Source organism: Pristiophorus japonicus, unplaced genomic scaffold (assembly GCF_044704955.1).
Source record: "Pristiophorus japonicus isolate sPriJap1 unplaced genomic scaffold, sPriJap1.hap1 HAP1_SCAFFOLD_588, whole genome shotgun sequence".
Taxonomy (NCBI): domain Eukaryota; kingdom Metazoa; phylum Chordata; class Chondrichthyes; family Pristiophoridae; genus Pristiophorus; species Pristiophorus japonicus.
In genome coordinates this window covers 262171-286687 of record NW_027254497.1, presented here as the reverse complement: position 1 = coordinate 286687, position 24517 = coordinate 262171, and the positions used below count along the sequence as shown (strand labels likewise).

General features: G+C 45.1%; 1 protein-coding gene across 1 annotated transcript in view; it reads left to right on the top strand.

Moving 5' to 3' along the window:
• Positions 1-21886: 21886 nt before the first annotated feature.
• The window catches only part of LOC139255165 (nectin-1-like), a 222651-nt gene continuing 220020 nt past the window's right edge, over positions 21887-24517 (top strand). The window contains exon 1 of the mRNA XM_070873879.1: positions 21887-21946. Within this exon, the coding sequence (XP_070729980.1) occupies positions 21898-21946 (49 nt within the window). The 5' untranslated portion in view covers positions 21887-21897. The remainder of the gene's footprint in view (positions 21947-24517) is intronic.

Here is a 24517-nt window from a genome sequence, read left to right as displayed (position 1 = left end):
TTCTCCTCCAGTCCCAATCCTCCTCCAGTCCCAATCCTCCTCCAGTCCTGATCCGTCTCCAGTCCCAATCCTCCTCTAGTTCCATTCCTCCTCCAGTCCCATTCCTCCTCCATCCCTGATCCTCCTCGAGTCTCAATCCTCCTCCAGTCCCTGATCCTCCTCCAATCCCAATCCTCCTTTAGTCCCTGATCCTCCTCCAGTCCCGCTCCTCCTCCAGTCTCTGATCCTCCTCCAGTCCTGCTCCTCCTCCGGTCCTGATCCTCCTCCAGTCCCGATCCTCCTCCTGTCCCGATCCTCCTCCAGTCCCAATCCTCTTCCAGCCCTGATCCTGCTCCAGTCCTGATCCTCCTCCAGTCCCAATCCTCCTCCAATCCCTGATCCTCCTCCAGTCCTGATCCTCCTCCAGTCCCAAACCTCCTCCAGTCCTGATCCTCCTCCAGTCCCAATCCTCCTCCAGTCCTGATCCTCCTCCAGTCCCTGATCCTCCTCTGGCCCTGATCCTCCTCCAGTCCCAATCCTCCTCCAGCCCTGATCCTCCTCCGGTCCCTGATCCTCCTCCAGCCCTGATCCTCCTCCAGTCCCAATCTTCCTCCAGTCCCGATCCTCCTCCAGTCCTGATCCTCCTCCAGTCTCTGATCCTCATCTGGCCCTGATTCTCATCCAGTCCCAATCCTCCTCCAGTCCTGATCTTCCTCCAGTCCCAATCGTCCTCCACTCCTGATCCTGCTCCAGTCCCAATCCTCCTCTAGTCCCAATTCTCCTCCAGTCCCAATCCTCCTCCAGCCCTGATCCTCCTCCAGTCCCAATCCTCCTCCAGCCCTGATCCTCATCCAGTCTCAATCCTCCTCCAGTCCCTGATCCTCCTCCAGTCCCAATTCTCCTCTAGTCCCTGATCCTCCTCCAGACCCTCTCCTCCTCCAGTCTCTGATCCTCCTCCAGTCCTGCTCCTTCTCCGGTCCTGATCCTCCTCCAGTCCCGATCCTCCTCCAGTCCCGATCCTCCTCCAGTCTCGATCCTCCTACAGGCCCAATCCTCCGCCAGTCCCAATCCTCCTCCAGCCCTGATCCTCCTCCAGTCCTGATCCTCCTCCAGTCCCAATCCTCCTCCAGTTCCAATCCTCCTCCGGCCCTGATCCCTCCCCAGTCCCGCTCCTCACCCAGTCCCAATCTTCCTTCAGTCCCGATCCTCCTCCAGTCCCGATCATCCTCCAGACCCTGATCCTCCTCCGCTCCCAATCCTCCTCCACTCCCAATCCTCCTCCAGTCCCTGATCCTTCTCCAGTCCTGATCCTCCTCCAGTCCCAATCCTCCTCTAGCCCTGATCCTCCTCCAGTCCTGATCCTCCTCTGGCCCTGATCTTCCTCCAGTCCCAATCCTCCTCTGGCCCTGATCTTCCTCCAGTCCCAATCCTCCTCTGGCCCTGATCCTCCTCCAGCCTCTGATTTCCCCCCCTTCCCACCCCCTTTTCTGTGGCCTAGTGCCGCAGGCCTACCTGCCCGCGGATGGGAAATAGAGTTTTGAAATGCTTTCTAGCCTCGCCCTTTCTGCCTCCAAGATAAAATTCTGGAGAATGTCATTCATTTCCTCACTTCCTGCCATCCAAATGAATGGGAACTAAATGATGTCATCACCCAAATATGGCATTTGTGCAATAAAAAATGATAGATGAATTCAGAGCTGGCCAGATTTGAAATGAACATATGCGAGGCAATTGTAATATATTTATGCTTGGGGTCACCAGACACCAGAGGGCGCCGCTGTCGGATGTCATTCAGGCAATACAGCAAGTTGGATCTTGTACTTATCCAAGGCGTGAATAAAAGAGATCAGGTACACCGTTGATAATAATAAGATACTTGTGTTATTACATTGGTGACGAGGTAAACTAAGAACTTGCGTATTTACAATGGGCACTATTGGAATTCTGCACAAATTCGTGAATGGTGAGATTGGGCAGATTTTGTCGACTGCCTGGATCAATATTTTTTTGCCAACAAAATAGAGGAGGAGGCTGATGCAGTCCGTCGCCGGGTGGTTCTCCTCACGGTCTGTGGTCAGAAGGTTTACAGCATCATAATCAGGAAGTTCAGTGATCAGGAAGGCCAATGGAATCTTAGCCTTTATTGCAAAGGGGATGGAGTATAAAAGCAGGGAAGTCTTGCTATAGTTGTACAGGGTATTGGTGAGGCCACACCTGGAATACTGCGTGCAGTTTTGGTTTCCATATTTATGAAAGGATATACTTGCTTTGGAGGCAGTTCAGAAAAGGTTCACAAGGGTGATTCCAGAGATGAGAGGGTTGACTTATGAGGAAAGGTGGAGTAGGTGGGCCTCTACTCATTGGCATTCAGAAGAATGAGAGGTGATCTTATTGAACCGTATAAGATTATGATGGGGCTTGACAAGGTGGATGCAGAGAGGATGTTTCCACTGACAGGGGAGACTAGAACTAGAACTTAGAATAAGGGGCCGCCAATTTAAAACTGAGATGAGGAGAAATTTCTTCCCTCAGAGGGTTGTGGATCTGTCTCACTGCCTCAGAGAGCTGTGAAAGCTGGGACATTGAATACATTTAAGACAGAAATAGACAGTTTCTTAAACGATAAGGGAATAAGAGGTTATGGAAAGCGGGCAGGGAAGTGGACCTGAGTCCATGATCGGTTCAGCCATGATCGTATTAAATGGCAGAGCAGGCTCGAGGGGCTGCATGGCCTTCTCCTGCTCCTATTTCTTATGTTCTCATGTTTTTATCATGAAGAACCTTCTCTCACCTTTATGTCCAACTTCCAAATCTTATGAAGAATTGTGTGATTTGGTGCGTGACCATCTAAAGCCGAAGGAAGGGATCATGATCTCATGCTATCGCTTCTACATGTATGTCCGTGCTGAGGGCCAGGGCATGTCGGGATTTTCCGCCGACCTACAACGTCTTGCTGAGCTGCATAAGTTTGGGAACACGTTGGAAGACATGTTGAGAGACTTTTTCATGATAGGCATCAACCATGATGTGAGTCTTTGCAAATTATTAGTCAACGAGAAACTGGACTTGAAAAAGACCATCACGATTGCCCAGGCATGCATGATGATTGATGAGAACTTGAGGCAGATATCAGCAAAAGGTCGGAGCTCCACAGCAGGTACTGTAAACAAGATTGTGTCGTCTACTGGCAAAGCTGCTCATGGCAATGCCAAACCAACTGTTTACGTGAAACCGGTATGAAGCTGAGTTCACCTTGTTGGCATTGTGGGGGCAATTATCGATCTCATCAGTGTTGGTTTAAACAACACTCCTGTAATGGTTGTTCGAAAGTGGGACATCTACAGAAAATGAGCCCACAACTGAGCAAGCGTGCTGCTGCTCATCATATTGTTGATGATGACCAGTCCAGTGCTGAATTTGATACATAACCTGATGTCACAATAAAAGTGCTTATTAATGATAAAATTGATTCTGTGTATGTATAAATGTTAAAAATGAGGTGATACGAAAAGGCAATTTTGAAAGAGACAAAATGGACACTCACAGGCCTCCAGCGTGTTCTGTGTGTATTTTGTATTCTGGCTGGACAGAGCTTAAAGGTGTGTATTGGAAAGCCATTGACCAAATCAAGGAATGAGCCGGTCCTCCAGACAGACACATGTGTGAGGAGAGTCAATAAGGAACTGCCCTGGAACCTGAATCCAATCCTGAGGCTTTCTGAGAAACAATGGCTTTGAGAGGTATAAGAACTCAAGTCAAAGACTTCTCTCTCTCTCCTTCTCTCCTGAGCACACGGCAAACCACCTACTCAAGACCAGCCGAAACATCAGGCCGTGTAATCAGCCAGCCAGCCAGCGGAAAGTGACATATACCTTTTTATAAATCATTATTGTAACATTGTATCTGTTGTAACTAAGTCGATCTGTAGGATAGCTGACGACTGCTGATAAATGTGTATGTGTGTGTGTTTAATAAACTATTCCAAATTGTTTTAAAAGAATCAGTCTTGCTGTCAACTTAATGCCAGATATTTAGAAATCTTGGGGCTCGTCCGGGATATGGCGAGACAGCTTTTTGATGATTCTTTTGAACAATTGAAAATTTCGGGAGTTGCGATTCTAACCTATGTTGCGAAGTATAAATATAAACGGTTAAACGGATCGGGAGCGTTGCGTCTTAAGGAGCAGTCATCTCGATAGTTGGAACTGTTTAAATGGGGATCCACCAGTAGTTATATTCAAAAGACACAGGATGAAACATAGAAATATAGAAACATAGAAAATAGGTGCAGGAGTAGGCCTTTCGGCCCTTCGAGCCTGCACCACCATTCAAGAAGATCATGGCTGAACATTCACCTCAGTACCCCTTTCCTGCTTTCTCTCCACACCCCTTGATCCCTTTAGCCATAAGGGCCATATATAACTCCCTCTTGAATATATCCAATGAACTGGCATCAACAACTCGCTGCGGTAGGGAATTCCACAGGTTAACAACTCTCTAAGTGAAGAAGTTTCTCCTCATCTCAGTCCTAAATGGCTTACCCCTTATCCTTAGATTGTGTCCCCTGGTTCCGGACTTCCCGAACACCAGGAACATTCTTCCTGCATCTAATCTGTCCAGTGCTGTCAGAATTTTATATGTTTCTCTGAGATCTCCTCTCATCCTTCTAAACTCCAGTGAATAAAGGCCCAGTCGATCCAGTCTCTCCTCATATGTCAGTCCAGCCATGCCGGGAATCAGTTGAATCTTCGCTGCACTCCCTCAATAGCAAGAACGTCCTTCCTCAGATTAGGTGACCAAAACTGAATACAATATTCCAGGTGAGGCCTCACCAAGGGCCTGTACAAATGCAGTAACACCTTCCTGCTCCTATACTCAAAACCCCTAGCTATGAAGGCCAATATACCATTTGCCTTTTCACCGCCTGCTGTACCTGCATGACAAATTTCAATGACTGATGTACCATGACACCCAGGTCTCGTTGCACCTCCCTTTTTCCTAATCTGCCACCATTCAGATAATATTCTGCCTTCGTGCTTTTGCCCCCAAAGTGGACAACCTCACATTTATCCACATTGTACTGCATCTGCCATGCATTTGCGCACACACCTAATCTGTCCAAGTCACCCTGCAGCCTCTTAGCATCCTCCTCACAGCTCACACCGCCATCCAGTTTAGTGTCATCTGCAAACTTGGAGGTATTACACTTCGTTCATCTAAATCATTAATGTATATTATAAATAGCTGGGGCCCCAGCACAGAACCTTGCGGTACCCCACTAGTCACTGCCTGCCATTCTGAAAAGTACCCATTTACTCCGACTCTTTGCTTCCTGTCTGCCAACCAGTTCACAATCCATGTCAGCACACTACCCCCAATCCCATGTGCTTTAACTTTGCACATTAATCTCTTGCGTGGGTCCTTGTCGAAAGCTTTCTGAAAGTCCAAATACACCACATCAACTGGTTCTCCCTTGTCCACTCTACTGGAAACATCCTCAAAAAATTCCAGAAGATTTGTCAAGCATGATTTCCCTTTCACAAATCCATGCTGACTTGGACATATCATGTCACCTCTTTTCAAATGCGTTGCTAAGACATCCTTAATAACTGATTCCATCATTTTACCCACTACTGATGTCAGGCTGACCGGTCTATAATTCTCTGTTTTCTCTCTCCCTCCTTTTTTAAAAAGTGGGGTTACATTGGCTACCCTCCACTCCATAGGAACTGATCCAGAGTCAATGGAATGTTGGAAAATGACTGTCATATTTAGCGGAATTTTCTGAATGCTTTCCCACTCCTTAAGTACTCTGGGATGCAAACCATCAGGCCCTGGGGATTTATCGGCCTTCAATCCCATCAATTTCCACAACACAATTTCCCGACTAATAAGGATTTCCCTCAGTTCCTCCTTCTTACTAGACCCTCTGGCCCCTTTTATATCCGGAAGGTTGTTTGTGTCCTCCTTAGTGAATACCGAATCAAGTACTTGTTCAATTGGTCTGCCATTTCTTTGTTCCCAGTTATGACTTCCCCTGATTCTGACTGCAGGGTACCTACGTTTGTCTTTACTAACCTTTTTCTCTTTACATATCTATAGAAGCTTTTGCAGTCCGTTTTAATGTTCCCTGCAAGCTTCCTCTCGTACTCTATTTTCCCTGCCCTAATCAAACCCTTTGTCCTTCTCTGCTGAGTTCTAAATTTCTCCTAGTCCCCTGATCATCCTGGAGCCATGTCTCTGTAATCCCAATCACATCATATCTATTAAAGTCTATTTGCACAGTTAATTCATCCACTTTATTACGGATACTCCTTGCATTAAGACACAAAGCCTTCAGGCTTGTTTTTTTAACACACTTTTTCCTTTTAGAATTATGATGTAGTGTGGCCCTTTTTGTTTCTTGCCTTTGCTTACTCAACCTTCCACTGTTGCTTTTTACCTTTCTACCATCTGTTTCTGACTGCATATTACTTCGCCCTATCTCGCTGCATAGGTTCCCATCCCCCTGCCATATTAGTTTAAACACTCCCGAACTGCATTAGCAAATGTTACCCCCAGGACATCAGTTCCAGTCCTGCCCAAGTGTAGATCGTCCCTTTTGTACAGGTCCCACTTCCCCCAGAACTGGTTCCAATGTCCCAGGAATTTGAATCCCTCCCTCTTGCACCACTGCTCAAACCACATATTTATTCGAACTATCCTGCTCCCTCTACTCTGATTAGCACATGGCACTGTTAGCAATCCAGAGATTACTACCTTTGAGGTCCTACTTTTTAATTTAACTCCTAGCTCCCTAAATTCAGCTTGTAGGACTCTTCCCGCTTCTTACCTATATCGTTGGTACCTACATGTACCACAACAACTGGCTGTTCACCCTCCCTCTCCAGAATGCTCTGCAGCCACTCCGAGACATCCTTGACCCTTGCACCAGGGAGGCAACATACCATCCTGGAGTCTCGGTTGCGGCCGAAGAAACTCCTATCTATTCTCCTTACAATAGAATCCCCTATCACTATAGCTCTCCCACTCTTTTTCCCGCCCTTCTGTGCAGCAGAGCCACCCATGGTGGCATGAATCTGGCTGCTGGTGCTTTCCCCTGGTAAGTCATCTCCCCTAACAGTATCCAAAACGGTATATCTGTTTTGGAGGGAGATGACCGCAGGGGACTCCTGCACTACATTCCTGCACTTGCCTTGTCTCTTGGTCACCCATTCACTATCTGTCCTAACCCTTATCTGCGATGTGACCAACTCATTAAGTGTGCTATCCACAACATTCTCAGCATCGCGCATGCTCCAGAGTGAGTCCATCCGCAGCTCCAGTGCCGTCATGCAGTCTGTCAGGAGCTGCAGTTGGACACACTTCTCGCACACATAGTAGTCAGGAAGTGTCCCTGACTTCCCACATAGCACAGGAGGAGCATGACACGTTTCCGAGCTCTCCTGCCATGACTTAACCCTTAAATTAATTTACTTACTAAAATTTACTTAAGCACCAAACAGCTACTTAGTAGTTCGCTGCCAATTAAACCAATCTAAAAGTCAGTCTAAAAGAGTTATACTTACCAGTCGAACAGCCAACCACTTACCAGCTTGGCTGTGACGTCACCTCTCGATTTCGCACCCCCTCTATCTTTGTCTGCAGCTGGTTGGGCTGGTCTCTGGGCCTCCGTCTCCTACTCTCGCACTCCTTATCAGCTGCTCTCGTGTCAGCACTGGTAGGAAAAACAAGACAAAACAGCACCTGCCACCTTCACTTGCCTGAACTCACCCACTTACCAAACTCACGAATGCAACTCTTTGCTGCTGCACTCCGTTCTCTGTACGAGCTGCCTCTTTTTAAACTGTATCTAGGTCAGATGACTCATTACTGGTCAGTTGTTCACAGAACTGGTTTTAACTAGCTGCTAATTGCCTCCTACTGAGAGTTACCTTGTTTTTCTCTGCCTAAACCTGAAAGATTCCCAAATATTTAACTTTTCCCCTTTAAATTAAACTGCTACTTACTTAGAAGCTACTGGCAATTACCACTAACAATTTACTCCAGGCTCCAAATGGTTTAAAGAGAATAACCCTTAAAACCTAACCACTTACCAAACTCACGAATGCCACTCTTTGCTGCTGCACTCCGTGCTCTGCACGAGCTGCCTCTTTTTAAACTGTATCTAGGTCAGGTGACTCACTACTGGTCAGTTGTTTACAGAACTGGTTTTAACTAGCTGCTAATTGCCTCCTACTGGAGAGTTACCTTGTTTTTCTCTGCCTAAACCTGAAAGATTCCCAACTATTTAACGGCATTCATTGTATCATTTCATACACCACAACTGGCGACGAGGCAAATATGTACCCATGTTAAAGTATGGCGAGCATTGCACGATTTGAGTACTGTTGGAATTCTCGATAGATTCAATGAGGGAAGGGATTGGGGAGATTTCATGGATCGTGACCAGTATTTCATGGCAAACGACCTAAACAAAGATCATGATGCAGAAAAGCTCATGGCAGTTCTTCTCACCGTCTGTGGCCTCACGACCTATGCACTCATCAAGAATCTGCTCTCACCCACTCTTACTACAGAAAAGGATTACAAAGAACTGTGTGCTTTAGTTCGGGAACACCTTAAACCCAAGGAAGGAATCCTCATATCCAGATATCGCTTCAATACGCACATTCGTCCAGAAGGCCAGGAAGTAGCAGTATTTGTTGCCGACCTGAGACATCTCGCAGGGCCTTGCAAATTTTGGCAAGCATTGGAAGACATTCTGCTTGACTTTTTCGTGATTGGAGTCAACCACAAGGCGATCTTAAGTAAGCTGCTGGCTGCGGAGACGCCGGACCTCAGCAAGGTTATCACCATCGCCCAGGCTTGCATGTCCATGCAGAAAACCATGAAGCAGATATCGCCACAAAACAGGAACTCCACGGCAAGTACTGTGTACAAAATTGCATCGACGGCCAGCAGAGCTGCACCTGGCAGGCCTACTCAACTGCGTCTGCAAGGCCGGGAGCCGCTCAAAGCTCACCATCTAGCACAAATCCGAGCTCAACATTTTGGCGTTGCGGGGGCAATCACTGACCACCGACTCCCTCAGTGTCGCTTCAGGCAGTATGTATGCAGAGGGTGTGCGAAGCGGGGCATCTTCAGCGGACGTGTCTACAGCGGAGCAAGCAAGCTATGACACACCACGTGGATGATGATCAATCCAGTGTGTATCTGGCGAATCAGCCCGAGGCATTTGAGAGCTCCGAGGAGGAAGTGTATAGCATACATGCGTTCCTAACAAAGAGCCAAACGATAATGATAGAGGTAAAATTACTAACAAAGAGCCAACCGATAATGATGGAGGTAAAATTAAAATGCGTACTGGTATCCATGGAATTAGACACGGTTGAGAGTCAATCGATAATGAGCCAGAGGACTTTCAAAAAGCTGAGTGGGACCAAAGCAGAGAGACCCAAGCTGAGTCCGATAAATGCGAAGTTGCATACCGACACCAAAGAACTCATACCAGTGATCGGTAGTGCAGCAGTAAGAGTGTCGTATGAGGGTGCGGTTCATGATCTACCATTATGGATTATCCCGGGCAATGGCCCATCGTTATTCGGCAGGAGATGGAACGAGAAAATAAAATGGAAATGGTACGCTATCAAAGCTTTGTCATCAGCGGATGATGATTTGTGTGCTCAAGTGCTGAGCAAATTTCCTTCACTGTTTGAACCGGGAATTGGCAGCTTCAAGGGAACCAAGTTGCAGATTCACCCAGGTCCAGACGCAAGGCCCATCCATCACAAAGCCCGGGCGATTACGCACATGATGAGAGAAAAGGTCAAACTTGAATTGGACAGGCTACAACGTGAGCGGGTCATCTCACCAGTGGAATTTAATGAATGGGCCAGCCCCATTGTTCCGGTGTTAAAGAGAGACGGCACGGTCAGGATTTGTGGAGACTACAAGGTCACGATCAACCAAGTTTTGAATCAAGATCTGTACATGCTACTGAAAGCTGATGACCTGTTTGTAATGCTAGCCTGGGGAAAATCGTTCACCAAATTGGATCTAACATCGGCCTACATGACACAGGAACTGGTTGAATCATCAAAAGAAACTTACATCAACACACACAAAGGACTTATTTACAACAGGTGAACTTTTGGCATTCATTCAGCAACAGCCATATTTCAGAGAAACATGGAGAGCCTATTGAAATCCATTCCCAGGACCATGGTATTCCAAGATGACATCCTAGTCACAGGTCGTGACACTGCCGAGCACCTGCACAATCTGGAAGAGATTCTGCGTCGTCTGGACAAAGTGGGACTCAGGCTGAAACGTTCGAAGTATGTTTTCATGGCGCCATAGGTCGAATTCTGTGATATATTCACAGAACACAGCACACACAGTTTCCTACATGGCAGGCAGCTCTCTCGGAAGCCTCCTGGAATCTGCCTGGTTCTGTTTAATTATTAACTGTGCAATTGCAGTACACAATACGTCCACATCCACAGTGTGGAGCTACAAACATTACAAGCTTACAGACATTACACTTCTCCCTCCTTAATGAAGAAGTTATTATAACAAATATCAGACACAACTTTCATGTTTATACATAACACAGGATATAAACTTTTTTTTTCCTTATTTACAAATTAAACTTTACCACTTGTTTTCTGTTTTGAAGAGGATACCTTTGCTCTTGAACAGAACCTTCCATGGTGTCGATTTCACATTCATTCGAGGCTCATCCTGAAGAACATTTTTCTCCACGGAATTGCCTTGATTTTCATTTGAACTCACTCTAACTTCAGGCTCTTTGTTTTCCTGACTCGGACTCAGACTTTCATTCTGATTCTCTCCTGGATTTGTTTCCAGTTCATTGGATTTAGGATTTGCTACTGGTATATCAAAACTGTCTGATGCGTCAGAAATAATTGATTCATTCCCACCTTCAACTCCTTCCATGTCTGCAGGGAAAATATGATCAATATGAACAAACCTAACCTGTCCATTATCAAACATCTTTGCCAAATATGTGCGAGGACCACATATCTTCACCACTCTTCCCAGTAACCACTTTAATCATTTATGGTCATGGTTCTTCACTCTCACCTTCTGGTTTAATTTCACACTTCTCTCTTTTACTCTACCTCTATCATGATTCATTTTCTGTCTTACTTGTGTCTCTTCTACGGACTGTGCCAAATTTGGCTTTAACAACGAGAATCTGGTTCGTGGCTGTCGTTTGAGAAACAACTCTGCTGGTGTTCAACCAGTAGTTGTATGAGGAGTATTTCGATATGTAATCAAAATATTAGCCAATTTGTGATCCAATGACAACTGTTGTTCCTTGGATTTGGATCTAACATTTGTTTTAAGAGGGCATGTTTGCAATTTGTAGAGTGCGCTCTGCTGCACCATTCGAGGCAGGATGGTATGGTGGAACCTTGGTATGTTTCACACCATTTTTGCTCGTGAATTGTGCAAATTCTTCTGAACAAAATTGTGGTCCATTATCCGAAACAATTTCTTCAGGAAGACCAAATGAAGAAAATAATTTTTGTAAAATGTCCAATGTTTTACTTGTTGTTATTTTCCACATTGGAAACACCTTAACCCACTTTGAATGGCTATCAATCACAATGAACAATTGTTGTCCTTCTAACTCAGCAAAATCAATATGTAGCCTTTGCCACACCCTGGGAGGCCATTTCCATGACTGTAATGGTACTGGTGGTGGTTGCTTGCTTACCGATTGACATGCCGTACACTGACTCACGATGTACTCTATATCGTTATCAAGGCCTGGCCACCATAAATAACTGCGTGCAAAACTCTTGGTCAAGCACATTCCCAGGTGCTGGTCATGGAGGTCTCCTAATAATTTGGACCTGAATTTATCTGGTATAACCACTCTTGCACCCCACATGATACAATCTTTATCGACTGATAATTCATTCCTATGAATGAAGAATGGATGTGTATCTTTGTACACCTTTTGCAATTTACTCATACACCTTTGACATCACTGGGTCACGTTTAGTTGCTCTACCAATCTCTTGAGCTGTGACTGGCAGTTCATCAATGTATGAAAAATATAATACTTCTTCCCTATCGGGTGTAACTTGTGATGGGGAAGGCAATCTAGACATTGCATCAGCATTACTGTGATCAGCTGATTGTCTGTATTCAATATCATATGTATATGCTGACAAAATCAAAGCCCATCTCTGCATTTGGGCTGCAGCTAATGTTGTAACTGGGGACTTTGGATGGAGGATTGCTATTAAGGGATTATGGTCCATAACGATGGTAAACTTACGATCATACAAGTATTTGTGAAACTTCTTGACCCCAAAAATTAATGCCAAAGCTTCCCTTTCAATTTTTGCATAATTACTCTCACTGGCACAGAGAGTGCGTAAAGTAAAAGCAATTGGTCTCTCCTCCCCACTACGTGATACATGAGAGATCACTGCCCCAACACCATTCGGAGAGGCATCACATGCTGGCTTAATCTCCTTAGATATGTCATAGTGAACTAACATGGTGCTCACTACCAATTTGCTTTAACACTCCTTGAATGCTGTATCGCATTCTTTTGACCAGTTTCAATGGATCTGTTTTTTCAATAGTTCATTCAGTGGATGTAATACTGTAGCTAAATTTGATAGGAACTTCCCATAATAGTTCAAAAGACCCAAGAATGAACGAAGTTCAGTGACATTCCTAGGAGTGGGTGCATTTCTGATTGCATCCAGTTTTCCCTTGGTCAGTGTAAACCATCTTTGTCTACCCTGTACCCTAAGTACTCCACTGAGTTTTGAAATAACTCACACTTACGAGCAGACACTCGTACTCTGTGCTTCTCTCACTGTTTGAGGGCTTCATATGTTATTATGAAGATGCCTATTTGGTGCTGAAATTACTATGTGATCCAAATAACATACTACCCCTTCAATACTTTGCAAAATCTGGTTCATCACCCCTTGGAACATGGCAGGGGCGGAAGACACTCCAAACGATAGCCTATTAATTTGATATAGGCCTAGATGAGTATTTATAATCAACATGACTTGGACTCCTCATCTAGTCAAGCTGTAAGTAGGCATTCGTAAGATCCAGCTTTCAGAAGATCTGACCACCTGTCAGTGTTGTGAACAAATCTTCTATATTCGGCATTGTATTGGGGAAATTACCCTCTAGAACCTGGTTTATGGTTACTTTATAATCACCACACAATCTTAACTTATCATTGGACTTAAGTACAACAACAATGGGTGTAGCCCAATTACATCGATCTATCTTACAAATAATGTTCTCAGTCTCTAGTCTTTTGAGTTCTTGCTCAACTTTCTTCTTGAGTGCATATGGTACGGAATGTGGCTTGTAGTAAACCAATCTAGCATCCTTCTGTACCCTGACACTCACCTTGAAGCTTTGGATCGGACTGCCCATTTCACAGAACACCTTCTGATACTTCTTGATAACCTCATCCGTTGATGAAAATCTCGCTTCCACACAGAAAATCTCACACCAATCCAGCTTCAGTGAGCTCAACCAATTTCTTCCGAGTATGGCAGGCTTGTCTCCTTTCACTACTATTAGAGGCAAGTTCTGAAATTGATCTTTATATTTCACCAATACGGTGATACGACCTACCACAGGAATTTTCTCTCCCGAGTAGCCTCACAGCTCTATCTTGGATTTCTCCAGTTGAAAATCACTCAATTTGTCGCACTATAATGACTCCGGTACTACACTCACGGATGCACCCATGTCAATTTTCATTGATAACTTGAATCCCGCAACATCTATGTAGATTTTGATGCTTTCTGACTCGCTGTCCGTTAACCTCATGCTCCTGATGACGTGTAACTCTAACATCTCCTCGTCCTGTTGTTGTTCTTCCATGCTATGTAGTCTCTTGGGATTTCTACTCATAGCTTTGAATGCTGGACTCATAGCTTTAAAAACTAGTTCACCCTTCAGTCGGCATGCCTTCGCAAGATGCCCAGTCTTTCTGCAGAAGAAACACTCTGCCTTCACATATGGACAACTTTGAGCAATGTGTTGTCCCAGGCAGCTGTAGCACGACTTCGACGCTCTGTTAGAATTTCCAGTTTCTGAGACTTTGGGCCCCCACCGTCTTTTACTTTGAACCTGCAAGTGATTTACCTTGGGTGACTGACGACCGTAATTATTATTTAATTCTCGGGAATATTGTTCGGCCATGCCCATCGACCTCGCTATTTGACAAGCAATCTCAAAAGTTAAGTCATCTGTCGTCAATAACTTTCTTCTGATCACATCATTTTTCACCCCACAAACAAAATGATCCCATAATGCTCAGTTTTGAAAGTTTCCAAAATTACAGTGCATCGATAGCTTTTTTACTGCTACAATGTAATCACTGATAATTTCATCAGACTTTTGATTCCGAATCCCGAAATGATAGCTTTCAGCAATTTCTAACGGTTTGGGGTTATAGTGCTGCTCCAGCTTCATTAAAATCTCTTTAAGCGTCGTGTCCTTTAGCTCGTCAGGCACAAGCAGATTTACAAGGGTTTCGTATAATGCCAGACCCACCTCCGATATAAAGATCACTTTCTTACGTTCCAACACACCCGGTTCTGGACTGCATTGTCTGGAACTTTGATTATGTTATTTGCAATGAAATACATTTCTAGCCGATCCACATATGCTTTAAAATGTTCCCTATATTCTCCCAAATGTCCGATTACACCTGCCATTTTACTCTCTAGCTGTTCACACCGTGTGCTGGATTTTACCTCAGATTTTTGTAGCTTTTTCCAAAGACAGAAACTTCCAAAGTCTCTCATTCGGCTGTCTGAATCCTTTACCAACAAAATTTTAAGCTTTAAATCATCCGAAAAATCCCATCTCGCCGCCAAATGTGATATATTTACAGAGCACAGCACACACAGTTTTCTACATGGCAGGCAGCTCTCTCAGAAGCCTCCGGAAATCTGCCTGGTTCTGTTTAATTATTAACTGTGCAATTGCAGTACACAATACATCCACATCCACAGTGTGGAGCTACAAACATTACAAGCTTACAGACATTACAAATTCCTTGGACGAAAGATTGCTGCAGACGGAATCAGGCCGACAGATGCAAAAATAGAGGCCATCAAAAATACGCTCAGGTCCCAGAAAATGACGGAGCTGTGTTCGTTCCTGCGTCTTCTCAACTTCTTCGGTAACTTCTTACCCAAATTGAGCACAGTATGAGAGCCTTTGCACACGCTGTTCAGGAAAGGAGATGACTGGGTGTGGGGTGAACTTCAAGACAGAGCCTTTGAGAAGGCTAAAAATCTGTTGTGTTTCCACAAGCTACTGGTACTGTATGACCCATGCAATTGTCTAGTTTTGACCTGTGATGTGTCGTCCTATGGGGTCGGCTGCATTCTCCAGCAAGCCAATGAGTCAGGCAAACGGCAACCAGTTGCATAAGCATCTCGAAGCCTGGGAAGGCGGAAAGAGCCTATGGCATGGTAGAGAAAGAGGCTTCAGCATGTGTTTATGGGGTAAAGAAAATGCACCAGTCACTGTTTGGGCTTCGAGCTGGAAACCGATCATAAGCCACTTATATCGTTGTTCTTGGAACACAAAGGTACCAGTACCAACATGTCGTCCCGCATCCAGAGGTGGGCACTGACAATATCTGTCTATGATTATGTAATTCGCCATAGACCAGGCATCGACAACTGCGCTGATGCATTGATCCGGTTGCTGTTGTCCACACCGGAGGTGGAAACGCCAATGCCCGCAGAGCTACTCATGATCATGGAAGCCTTTGAGAGTGAAGGATCGCCTGTCACTGCTCAACAAGTTAAGACCTGGACCAACCAGGAACCGACCCTATCGGTTGTAAAACGTTATGTTCTTAACGGGGACTGGTCGAGCATCCCCAAGGAAATGGGTGATGAAACCAAACCATACAGCCGTCGCAAAGATGGGCTTTCCATCCAGTCCGATTGTTTACTGTGGGGTAATCATGTTGTAATGCCCAAGAAAGGCAGTGCAAGAAGTGTACGGAAGTTACATAGTATGCATCCCGGTATTGTTATGAGGAAACATAGAAACATAGAAAATAGGTGCAGGAGTAGGCCATTCAGCCCTTCGAGCCTGCACCAATTCAATATGATCATGGCTGATCATGCACTTCAGTACCCCATTCCTGCTTTCTCTCCATACCCCTTGATCCCTTTAGCCATAAGAGCCACATCTAACTCCCTTTTGAATATAACTAATGAACTGGCCTCTACAACTTTGGTAGAGAATTTCACATGGTCACAACTCTCTGAGTGAAGAAGTTTCTCCTCATCTCAGTCCTAAATGGCTTACCCCTTATCCTTAGACAGTGACACTTGGTTCTGGACTTCCCCAACATCAGGAATATTCTTCCTGCATCTAACCTGTCCAATCCCATCAGAATTTTATATGTTTCTATAAGATCCCCTCTCATTCTTCTGAATTCCATTGAATATGTGCCTAGTCGATCCAGTCTTTCTTCATATGTCAGTCCTGTCATCCCGGGAATCAGTCTGGTGAACCTTCTCTGCACTCCCTCAATAGCAAGAATGTCCATCCTCAGATTAGGAGAACAAAACTGTACACAATATTCAAGGTGTGGCCTCACCAAGGCCCTGTACAACTGTAGTAAGACCACCCTGCTCCTATACTCAAATCCTCTCGCTATGAAGGCCAACATGCCATTTGCCTTCTTCACCACCTGCTGTACATGTATACCAACTTTCAATGACTGATGTACCATGACACCCAGGTCTCGTTGCACCTCCCCTTTTACTAATCTGTCACCATTCAGATAATAATCTGCCTTCCTGTTTTTACCACCTAAGTGGATAACCTCACATTTATCCACATTATACTGCATCTACCATGTACTTGCCCACTCACCTAACCTGTCCAAGTCACCCTGCAGCCTCGTAGCATCCTCCTCAAAGCTCACACTGCCACCCAGCTTAGTGTCATCTGCAAACTTGGAGATATTACATTCAATTCCTTCGTCTAAATCATTAATGTATATTGGATATAGCTGAGGTCCCAGCACTGAACCTTGTGGTACCCTACTAGTCACTGACTGCCATTCTGAAAAGGAGCCGTTTATTCCTACTCTTTGCTTCCTGTCTGTCAAGTGGTTCTCTATCCATGTCAATACATTATCCCTAATACCATGTGCTTTAATTTTGCACACTAATCTCTTGTGTGGGACTTTGTCAAAAGCTTTTTGAAAGTTAAAATACACCACATCCACTGGCTCCCCCTTGTCCACTCTACTAATTACATCCTCAAAAAATTCTAGAAGATTTGTCAAGCATGATTTGTCAAGCCATCGCCAGGTCCCATGTTTGGTGGCCTGGCATTGTCTTGGACTTAGAGTCATGTGTGCATCAGTGCAGCAGTTGCATGCAGTTAAGCAATGCCCCAAAGGAAGCTCCATTCAGTCTGTGGTCATGGCCATCCAAACCGTGATCTAGAATCCACATCGACTTTGCGGGCCCCTTCCTCGGTAAAATGTTTTTTGTGGTGGTGGATGCATACTCCAAGTGGATAGAATGTGTGATCATTTCATCCAGCACTTCCACTTCCACCATTGAGAACCTGAGAGCTATGTTTGCCACACATGGTGGCCAGACATCGTTGTCAGCGACAATGGACCGTGTTTCACAAGTCTGGAGTTTCAAGAGTTCATGAAAAGCAACGGCATAAAACACGTGAGGTCAGCCCTGTTCAAACCTGCGTCCAATGGTCAAGCAGAGAGGGCAGTTTAAACCATCAAGCAGAGCCTGAAATGGGTAATTCACGGTTCCTTGCAGACACGCTTGTCATACATACTGCTCAATTACAGGACAAGGCCACACACGCTCACCGGGGTCCCACCTGCGGAACTATTGATGAAGAGAGATCTCAGAACCAAGCTCTCTCTAGTCCATCCTGACCTTAACAATCGTGTCAAAACCCGACGTCAACGCAAGCAGTGGTATCACAACCGTGCCGCAATGTCACGCGACATATCTGTAAATGACCCAGTGAATGTAATTAACCATGGTCCAGGGCCAAAGTGGCTCCTGGGCAATGATACAGATAAGAAGGGTAACCGGGTGTATATGGTTAAGCTCAAGAATGGGCAGATGTGCAGGAAACACATTGATCAAATCAAGCAAAGACACACTGACGAACTGGAACAGTTTAAAAAAGACATTGCGAGCTTAGTCGACCAACCAACTCACGTACAGCCATCAGAAGAACCCACTGTGGTCAACGCCCAGCCCCAAGTCATGAGAGACTTGGAAAGCATTGGGATTGTACTGAGACGGTCAACCAGGGAGCGAAGGGCTCCTGACCATCTGAACTTGTAATATGGACTTATACCAAGAATTGGAGCGGGGGGGAAAATTATGTAATATATGTATGTAAGGTCTGCCCACCACCAGAGGGCACTACTGTCAGAGGTCCGAGGGTCATAGGTACACTCGTGCTGGGTCCGGTATGTAACCTGAACTTCACCTTTGTATCTTCACTTCTGGAAGTCATTAATGACTGACCAGGTTACACCTGGTCACTGGCTCACAGTACGGAGTTCATTGTATCACTTCATACACCACAGTATTTAAGGAAGGAGGCTGTTCAGAGAAGGTTTATCAGATTGATTCCGGAAATGAGGGGTTTGACTTATGAAGATAGGTTTTGTTGCATATGCAGACCATGGATGTAGTCTATGTTTAGTTACTGTGTGATTGCATAAGATGGAGACTTGTTTACCTGATGTATTGTCAATAAGGTTTACACTGTGTACATACATGCTGGCACCACTAGAGGGTGCAACTGGTGGAGACCAGGGGTTTCCTGCCACTGTGGCAGGGCCCTGTATAAAAGGCTGCACACCATGCTTGTGAGGCACTTTGGAGTTTGGAATAAAGGACCAAGGTCACTACAGTTGGAGTATAACACATTGCCTCATGGAATCATTCATAAGTACATCATAGACATAACAACTGGTGACGTGAATAAGGACTTTCACGCGATCATGGCTACCTTTGCCACACTAAAAGACTTTGCAGAGGGTGATGATTGGGATGCCTTCATGGAAAGGTTCAAGCAATATTTCATGGCAAACGACCTGGCAGGGGAGATGGACACATTGGCGGAGAAGTGCAAGGCTATACTGCTGACCAGTTGTGGGCCCGAGGTCTACCACCTCATCAGGGACTTGCTGGCTCCCTTGGCATGAAGGCTAAGGATAAGACATATTGTTATGTCTCAAATAAAGCAATGTGATTGAGTACTGTAGACTTGAGTAATTGTGACCTTAGTCTCTTTATTCTGACTCCCAAGTGCTGGCACAGCATGAGAGGCCTGCTTATACGCAGTGCTCCCAAGGGATTCTGGGATCCCTTGGGACCCCAACAGATGTGCCCTTTGGTGGCGGTAGAATGCTGGTTACAAGGTGTTGCATACATAACATCACTGCCCCCCCAAAGTCAATAGTATACTTATTTGCAGGGTGAGACGATCTGGGGCTTTCCGCTCCCTAGTCGATCGTCTCGGTACAAACACAGGTGCAGGTGAGTTGGTTGAGCCTTCGCAGGGCTGCTGTGCAGCTGGTCTTGCTGGGCTGCTGGGGTGATGAGTTCAGCTTTGTGGTCAACCGTGATGTCGGTTGCCACTTGTGTGTGTATCGGAGGGTCGAAGTTGGTGGTGTCCTCTTCAGGTTGCTCGTGGCTGTCTGTGAATCGCAGTTTGGTTTGGTCCAAATGCTACTCCTTTCTTTGGCTACGACAATGCCAGCAAACCATTTGGGATCATTGTCCATAGTTTAGTACAAATACAGGGTCATTGACTTCAATATCGCATGACAAATTTGCGCGATCATGGTACATGTTTTGTTGATGCCGCCTGCCCTTGACATGACCATGGAGATCAGGGTGGACTAGAGAGAGCCTTGTTTTGAGTGCCCTTTTCATGAGCAGTTCAGCAGGGGGAACCCGGTGACCGATTGGGGTCTTGTGCAGTAGCTGAGCAGGACTCGGGACAGACGGGTCTGCAGGGAGCCTTCCGACACGTGTTTTAAGCTTTGCTTGATGGTTTGGACTGCCTGTTCTGCCTGGCCGTTAGATGCGGGCTTGAACAGGGCAGATGTGACATGCTTGATCCCATTGTGGGTCATGAATTCCTTGAATTCAGCACTGGTGAAGCATGGCCCATTGTCGCTGACAAAGACATCAGGCAGCTAGTGCGCGACAAACATGGCTCGTAGGCTTTCGATGGTGGCAGTGGACGTGCTTACAAACATTGCTTACAGACAATCAGGCTTACACACTCAATCCATTTTGAATAAGCATCCACAACAACCAAAAAGATTTTGGCTAGAAAAGGGCCAGCGAATTCAACATGGATCCTAGACCGGAGCAAGAAAATTCTTCATGAGGCCATAGGTTGTTGCCACATAGACGCTGAGGAGGATCGCCCTTTGTTTATAAGTGTTCTCATTCTCTTCCAGTTCGTTGGCAATGAAGTATTCGTCGAATCACTCCACGAAGGCTTCCAAATCATCACCTTCTGAGAATTTCTCCAGGATACCAACAGTTCTCTGCATTTTTGTGTGATGGTTCGTTATGTATTACTCGTCGCCAGTTGTTATATCTCAAATAAAGCAACGTGACTGAGTACTGTAGGCTTGAGTAAATGCGACCTTAGTCTCTTTATTCTGACTCCAGAGTGCTGGCACGGCATGGGAGGCCTGCTTATATGTAGTGCTCCCAAGGGATGCTAGGATCCCTTGGGACTTCAACAGATACGCCCTCTGTGGGCGGTAGAATGCTGGTTACAAGGTGTTGCATACATTACACATACGATGAGCTGACTGAACTATTGCGCGACCAAATTAAACCAAAAGAGAGCAACCTCACGGCCAGGCACAGATTCTACACTCAGCGAAGACCTGAGGGCCAGGAGATTGCAAAATATGCTGCCGACCTCAGGAGACTTGCGGCACCATGTGATTTTGCACGCTCCACACTATCTGCACCACTATCCATGCTATGTATTCACCACTTTGTTTAAAGACTGGGCTGGAAATGTGGTATCGCACCGCAAGAGGAGAGTGGGTGCTAACGGAACAGTAGCAAAGGAGGCCTACTCAATTTTTTGACATGCCAGCATCCTAGTGCAAGACGCTGAAAAAATAAATACTTGTGAAAATTTCAATAAACTTCACTCACACTTCCCCACTACTGCAACAAATAAATAGAAATTGAAAAACTGAAATGTCATCACTTACCTTGCACTCTGTACGATATTGTCCTGGAATCAACACTGTACCAACTGTTATCTCCTGCCGATGTCAGCACCAGGCGCTAACGCAGGCGAAAGAGTACATTTTTCAAGCACATGCCTGCGGAGGCGTTGCACACTCGGTGACATCACGGAGTGGGCGGTGCTAGCGAGCGAGCGCAAACTGTCAGCACCATTGCTAAACCTTCACTGAAGTTCGAGGCAGGAGCTGACAGTGTGGCGCTTGGGCAGTAGTTGTATAGCGGCCCCTTAGCATCCCTCTCTGGTGCTAATGGTGGCGCTAAACAACCAAATTTCTAGCCCTGTAAATGAAAACAGAAAATGTTGGCGATGCACAAAGAATCCAGCAAGATTTGAAAGAGAGAGACAAGTGAACATTTCAGATACAACTTTTCATCACCCCCTTATCTATGTGAAACCCAGGAGGCTTTTGCAGAATTTTTTTTAAAGTAGGTGCTGACTGTAGAGGAATAATGCAAGTTTGGTTAGTCATTTGGTTTTCTGTCACCTGACACCCAGTTACTTCCTTTTTGATCAGAACAGAGATTGTTATCAGTTGTGCGTTTGACTCCTCTGAAAATGGATGTTATATTCTGTCTTCTTATATGTCAGTTCCTCAGCACAAATGGTAAGTTTCCAAACATTCTTTGTTTCTAACACTTAAAACATTCAGATATTAAAGAGAGCAAAGTTTTCTGGCTACATCGATGGGTAGTTTAATTCTTTTATCTGATGAAGCCTAGATTTTAGTTTGAACAATCCCTTCTGTAGCGTAGATATCAGTTGCACTGGTAACCTTTATCATTTGAATAAAATGCACTTTGCAACAACAATTTGTGAATGGAATGTATGCAATAGTCTAATTATTTTTACATTGATCTAAGATTCTTATCAGCAATTACCAGACAATAGACAGGTTCAGTGATCTGTTTATAGCAATCACACTTGGCACTAATGCCAGCTGTGGCTCAGTTGATAGCACTGTCAACTTCTGAGTTACTGAAAGTTGTGAGTTCAGATCCCACTCCAGCGACTTCAGCCTAAAAACCTGGGCTGTACTCACGGAGTGCTGCACTTTTAGAGATGCTGTCATTCAGATGAGACCCTGCCTGCTTTCTCAGGTAGAAGTCTATTTCGAAAAAGAGCAAGGGAGTTATCCCTGGTGATCTGGCAAATATTTAATCTATCTAATATTTAACATCTAAAACATATTATATGGTCATTATCACATTGATGTTTGTGGGAGCTTGCTGTGCACAATTTGGCTGCTGTGTCTCCTATATTACAACAGTGAATACTTAATTGGCTGTAAAGTGCTTTGGGACATCCGGTGGTCGTGAAAGGCACTATATGAATGCAAGTATTTATTTTTACTGTTCTGATAGCATCTGCCTGAGTAGAAGTAGAGAGTGAGATGATTGGAAGGACAATTCCATTCAAAAAGTAAAACCAAAGATGGTATTGGGAGTAAAATTCCAACTTTAAAAGTCTTCGACAGGCAGATAAATAGTAAACAGGTAGTGAGAGGAGGGGTTTGGCCGATTAGGGACCAAAAAGGAGAGCTTCGCATGGAGGCAGAGGGCATGGCTTAGGTATTAAATAAGTACTTTGCATCTGTGATTAGCAAGGAAGAAGATGCTGCCAAAGTTATACTGAAAAAGGTGGATGACATAAAAATTGATAAAAAGGAGGTACTAGAAAGACTGGCTGTACTTAAAGTAGATACATCACCAGGACCAGATGGGATGCATCCTAGGATGCTGAGGGATGTAAAGATGAAGATTGCGGAAGTACTGGCCATAATCTTCCAATTCTCCCTGGATACAGGAGAGGTGCCAGAGGACTCGAGATTTGCAAATGTTACACACCTTTGTTCAAAAAAGGATGTAAGGATAAACCCAGCAAGTACAGTCTAGTCAGTTTAACCATGGAAGTGGGGAAGCTTTTAGAAAGTTAACAGTCACTTGGACAGTGTGGATTAATTAAGGAAAACCAGTATGGATTTGTTAAAGGTAAATCGTGTTTAACTAACTTGAGTGAGTTTTTTGATGAAGTAACAGAGAAGGTTGATGAGGGCAATGCAGTTGATGTGGAGTACATAGACTTTCAAAAGGTGTTTGATAAAGTGCCACATAATAGGATTGCCAGCAAAGTTGAAGCCCATGGAATAAAAGGGATAGGCACAGAGTGCAGGCCCGAGAGCGGAGGAGGTAGTGGACCTGGGCGAGATCTGAGCGGGAGCAGAGTGAGATCAGCAGCAACTCAACAGAGGCAGAATTCGAAAGTGTGACATCAGAAAAGAAAAAGTGACTTTGGCACAAGGGAAGGAGCTGATTGGTGAGTAGCTGGTCAGTGTTTTTTTTAGTTTTAAGTTTATTTTTGCAAGGTTAGTTCTTAGTCTATTAAATAGAGGCATAGCAGAGCAGCTCAGTCCTGTGGAATGCACATCCTGTGCCATGTGAGAAGTCCTGGACGCTTCTCATGGCCGAGATGACCACGTGTGCAGAAAGTGTCACCAGCTACGGCAGTTCGAGATCCGTGTTTTGGAGCTGGGGTAGGTGGGACCAATACAAACTGGATGGTCTGCACCTGGGGATGACCGGAACCAGTGTCCTTGGGGGAGTGTTTGCTAGAGCTGTTGGGGAAGAGTTAAACTAATATGGCAGGGAGATGGGAACCTATGCAGGGAGGCAGAGGGAAATAAAAGGGAGACAGAAGCAAAAGATAGAAAGGAGAATAGTAAAAGTGGAGGGCAGAGAAACCCAAGGCAAAAAATAGAAAGGGCCACATTACAGCAAAATTCTAAAAGGGCAAAGTGTGTTAAAAAGACAAGCCTGAAGGCTCTGTGCCTCAATGCGAGGAGTATTCGGAATAACGTGGACGAATTAACTGCAGAGATAGCAGTTAATGGATATGATGTAATTGGCATCACAGAGACATGGCTCCAGGATGACCAAGGCTGGGAAGTCAACATCCAGGAGTATTCAACATTTAGGAAGGATAGACAGAAAGGAAAAGGAGGCGGGATGGCGTTACTGGTTAAAGAGGAAATTAATGCACTAGTAATGAACGACATTGGCTTGAATGGTGTGAAATCGGTATGGGTGGAGCTACAGAATACCAAAGGGCAGAAAACGCTGGTGGGAGTTGTGTACAGACCACCAAACAGTAGTAATGAGGATGGGGACAGCATCAAACA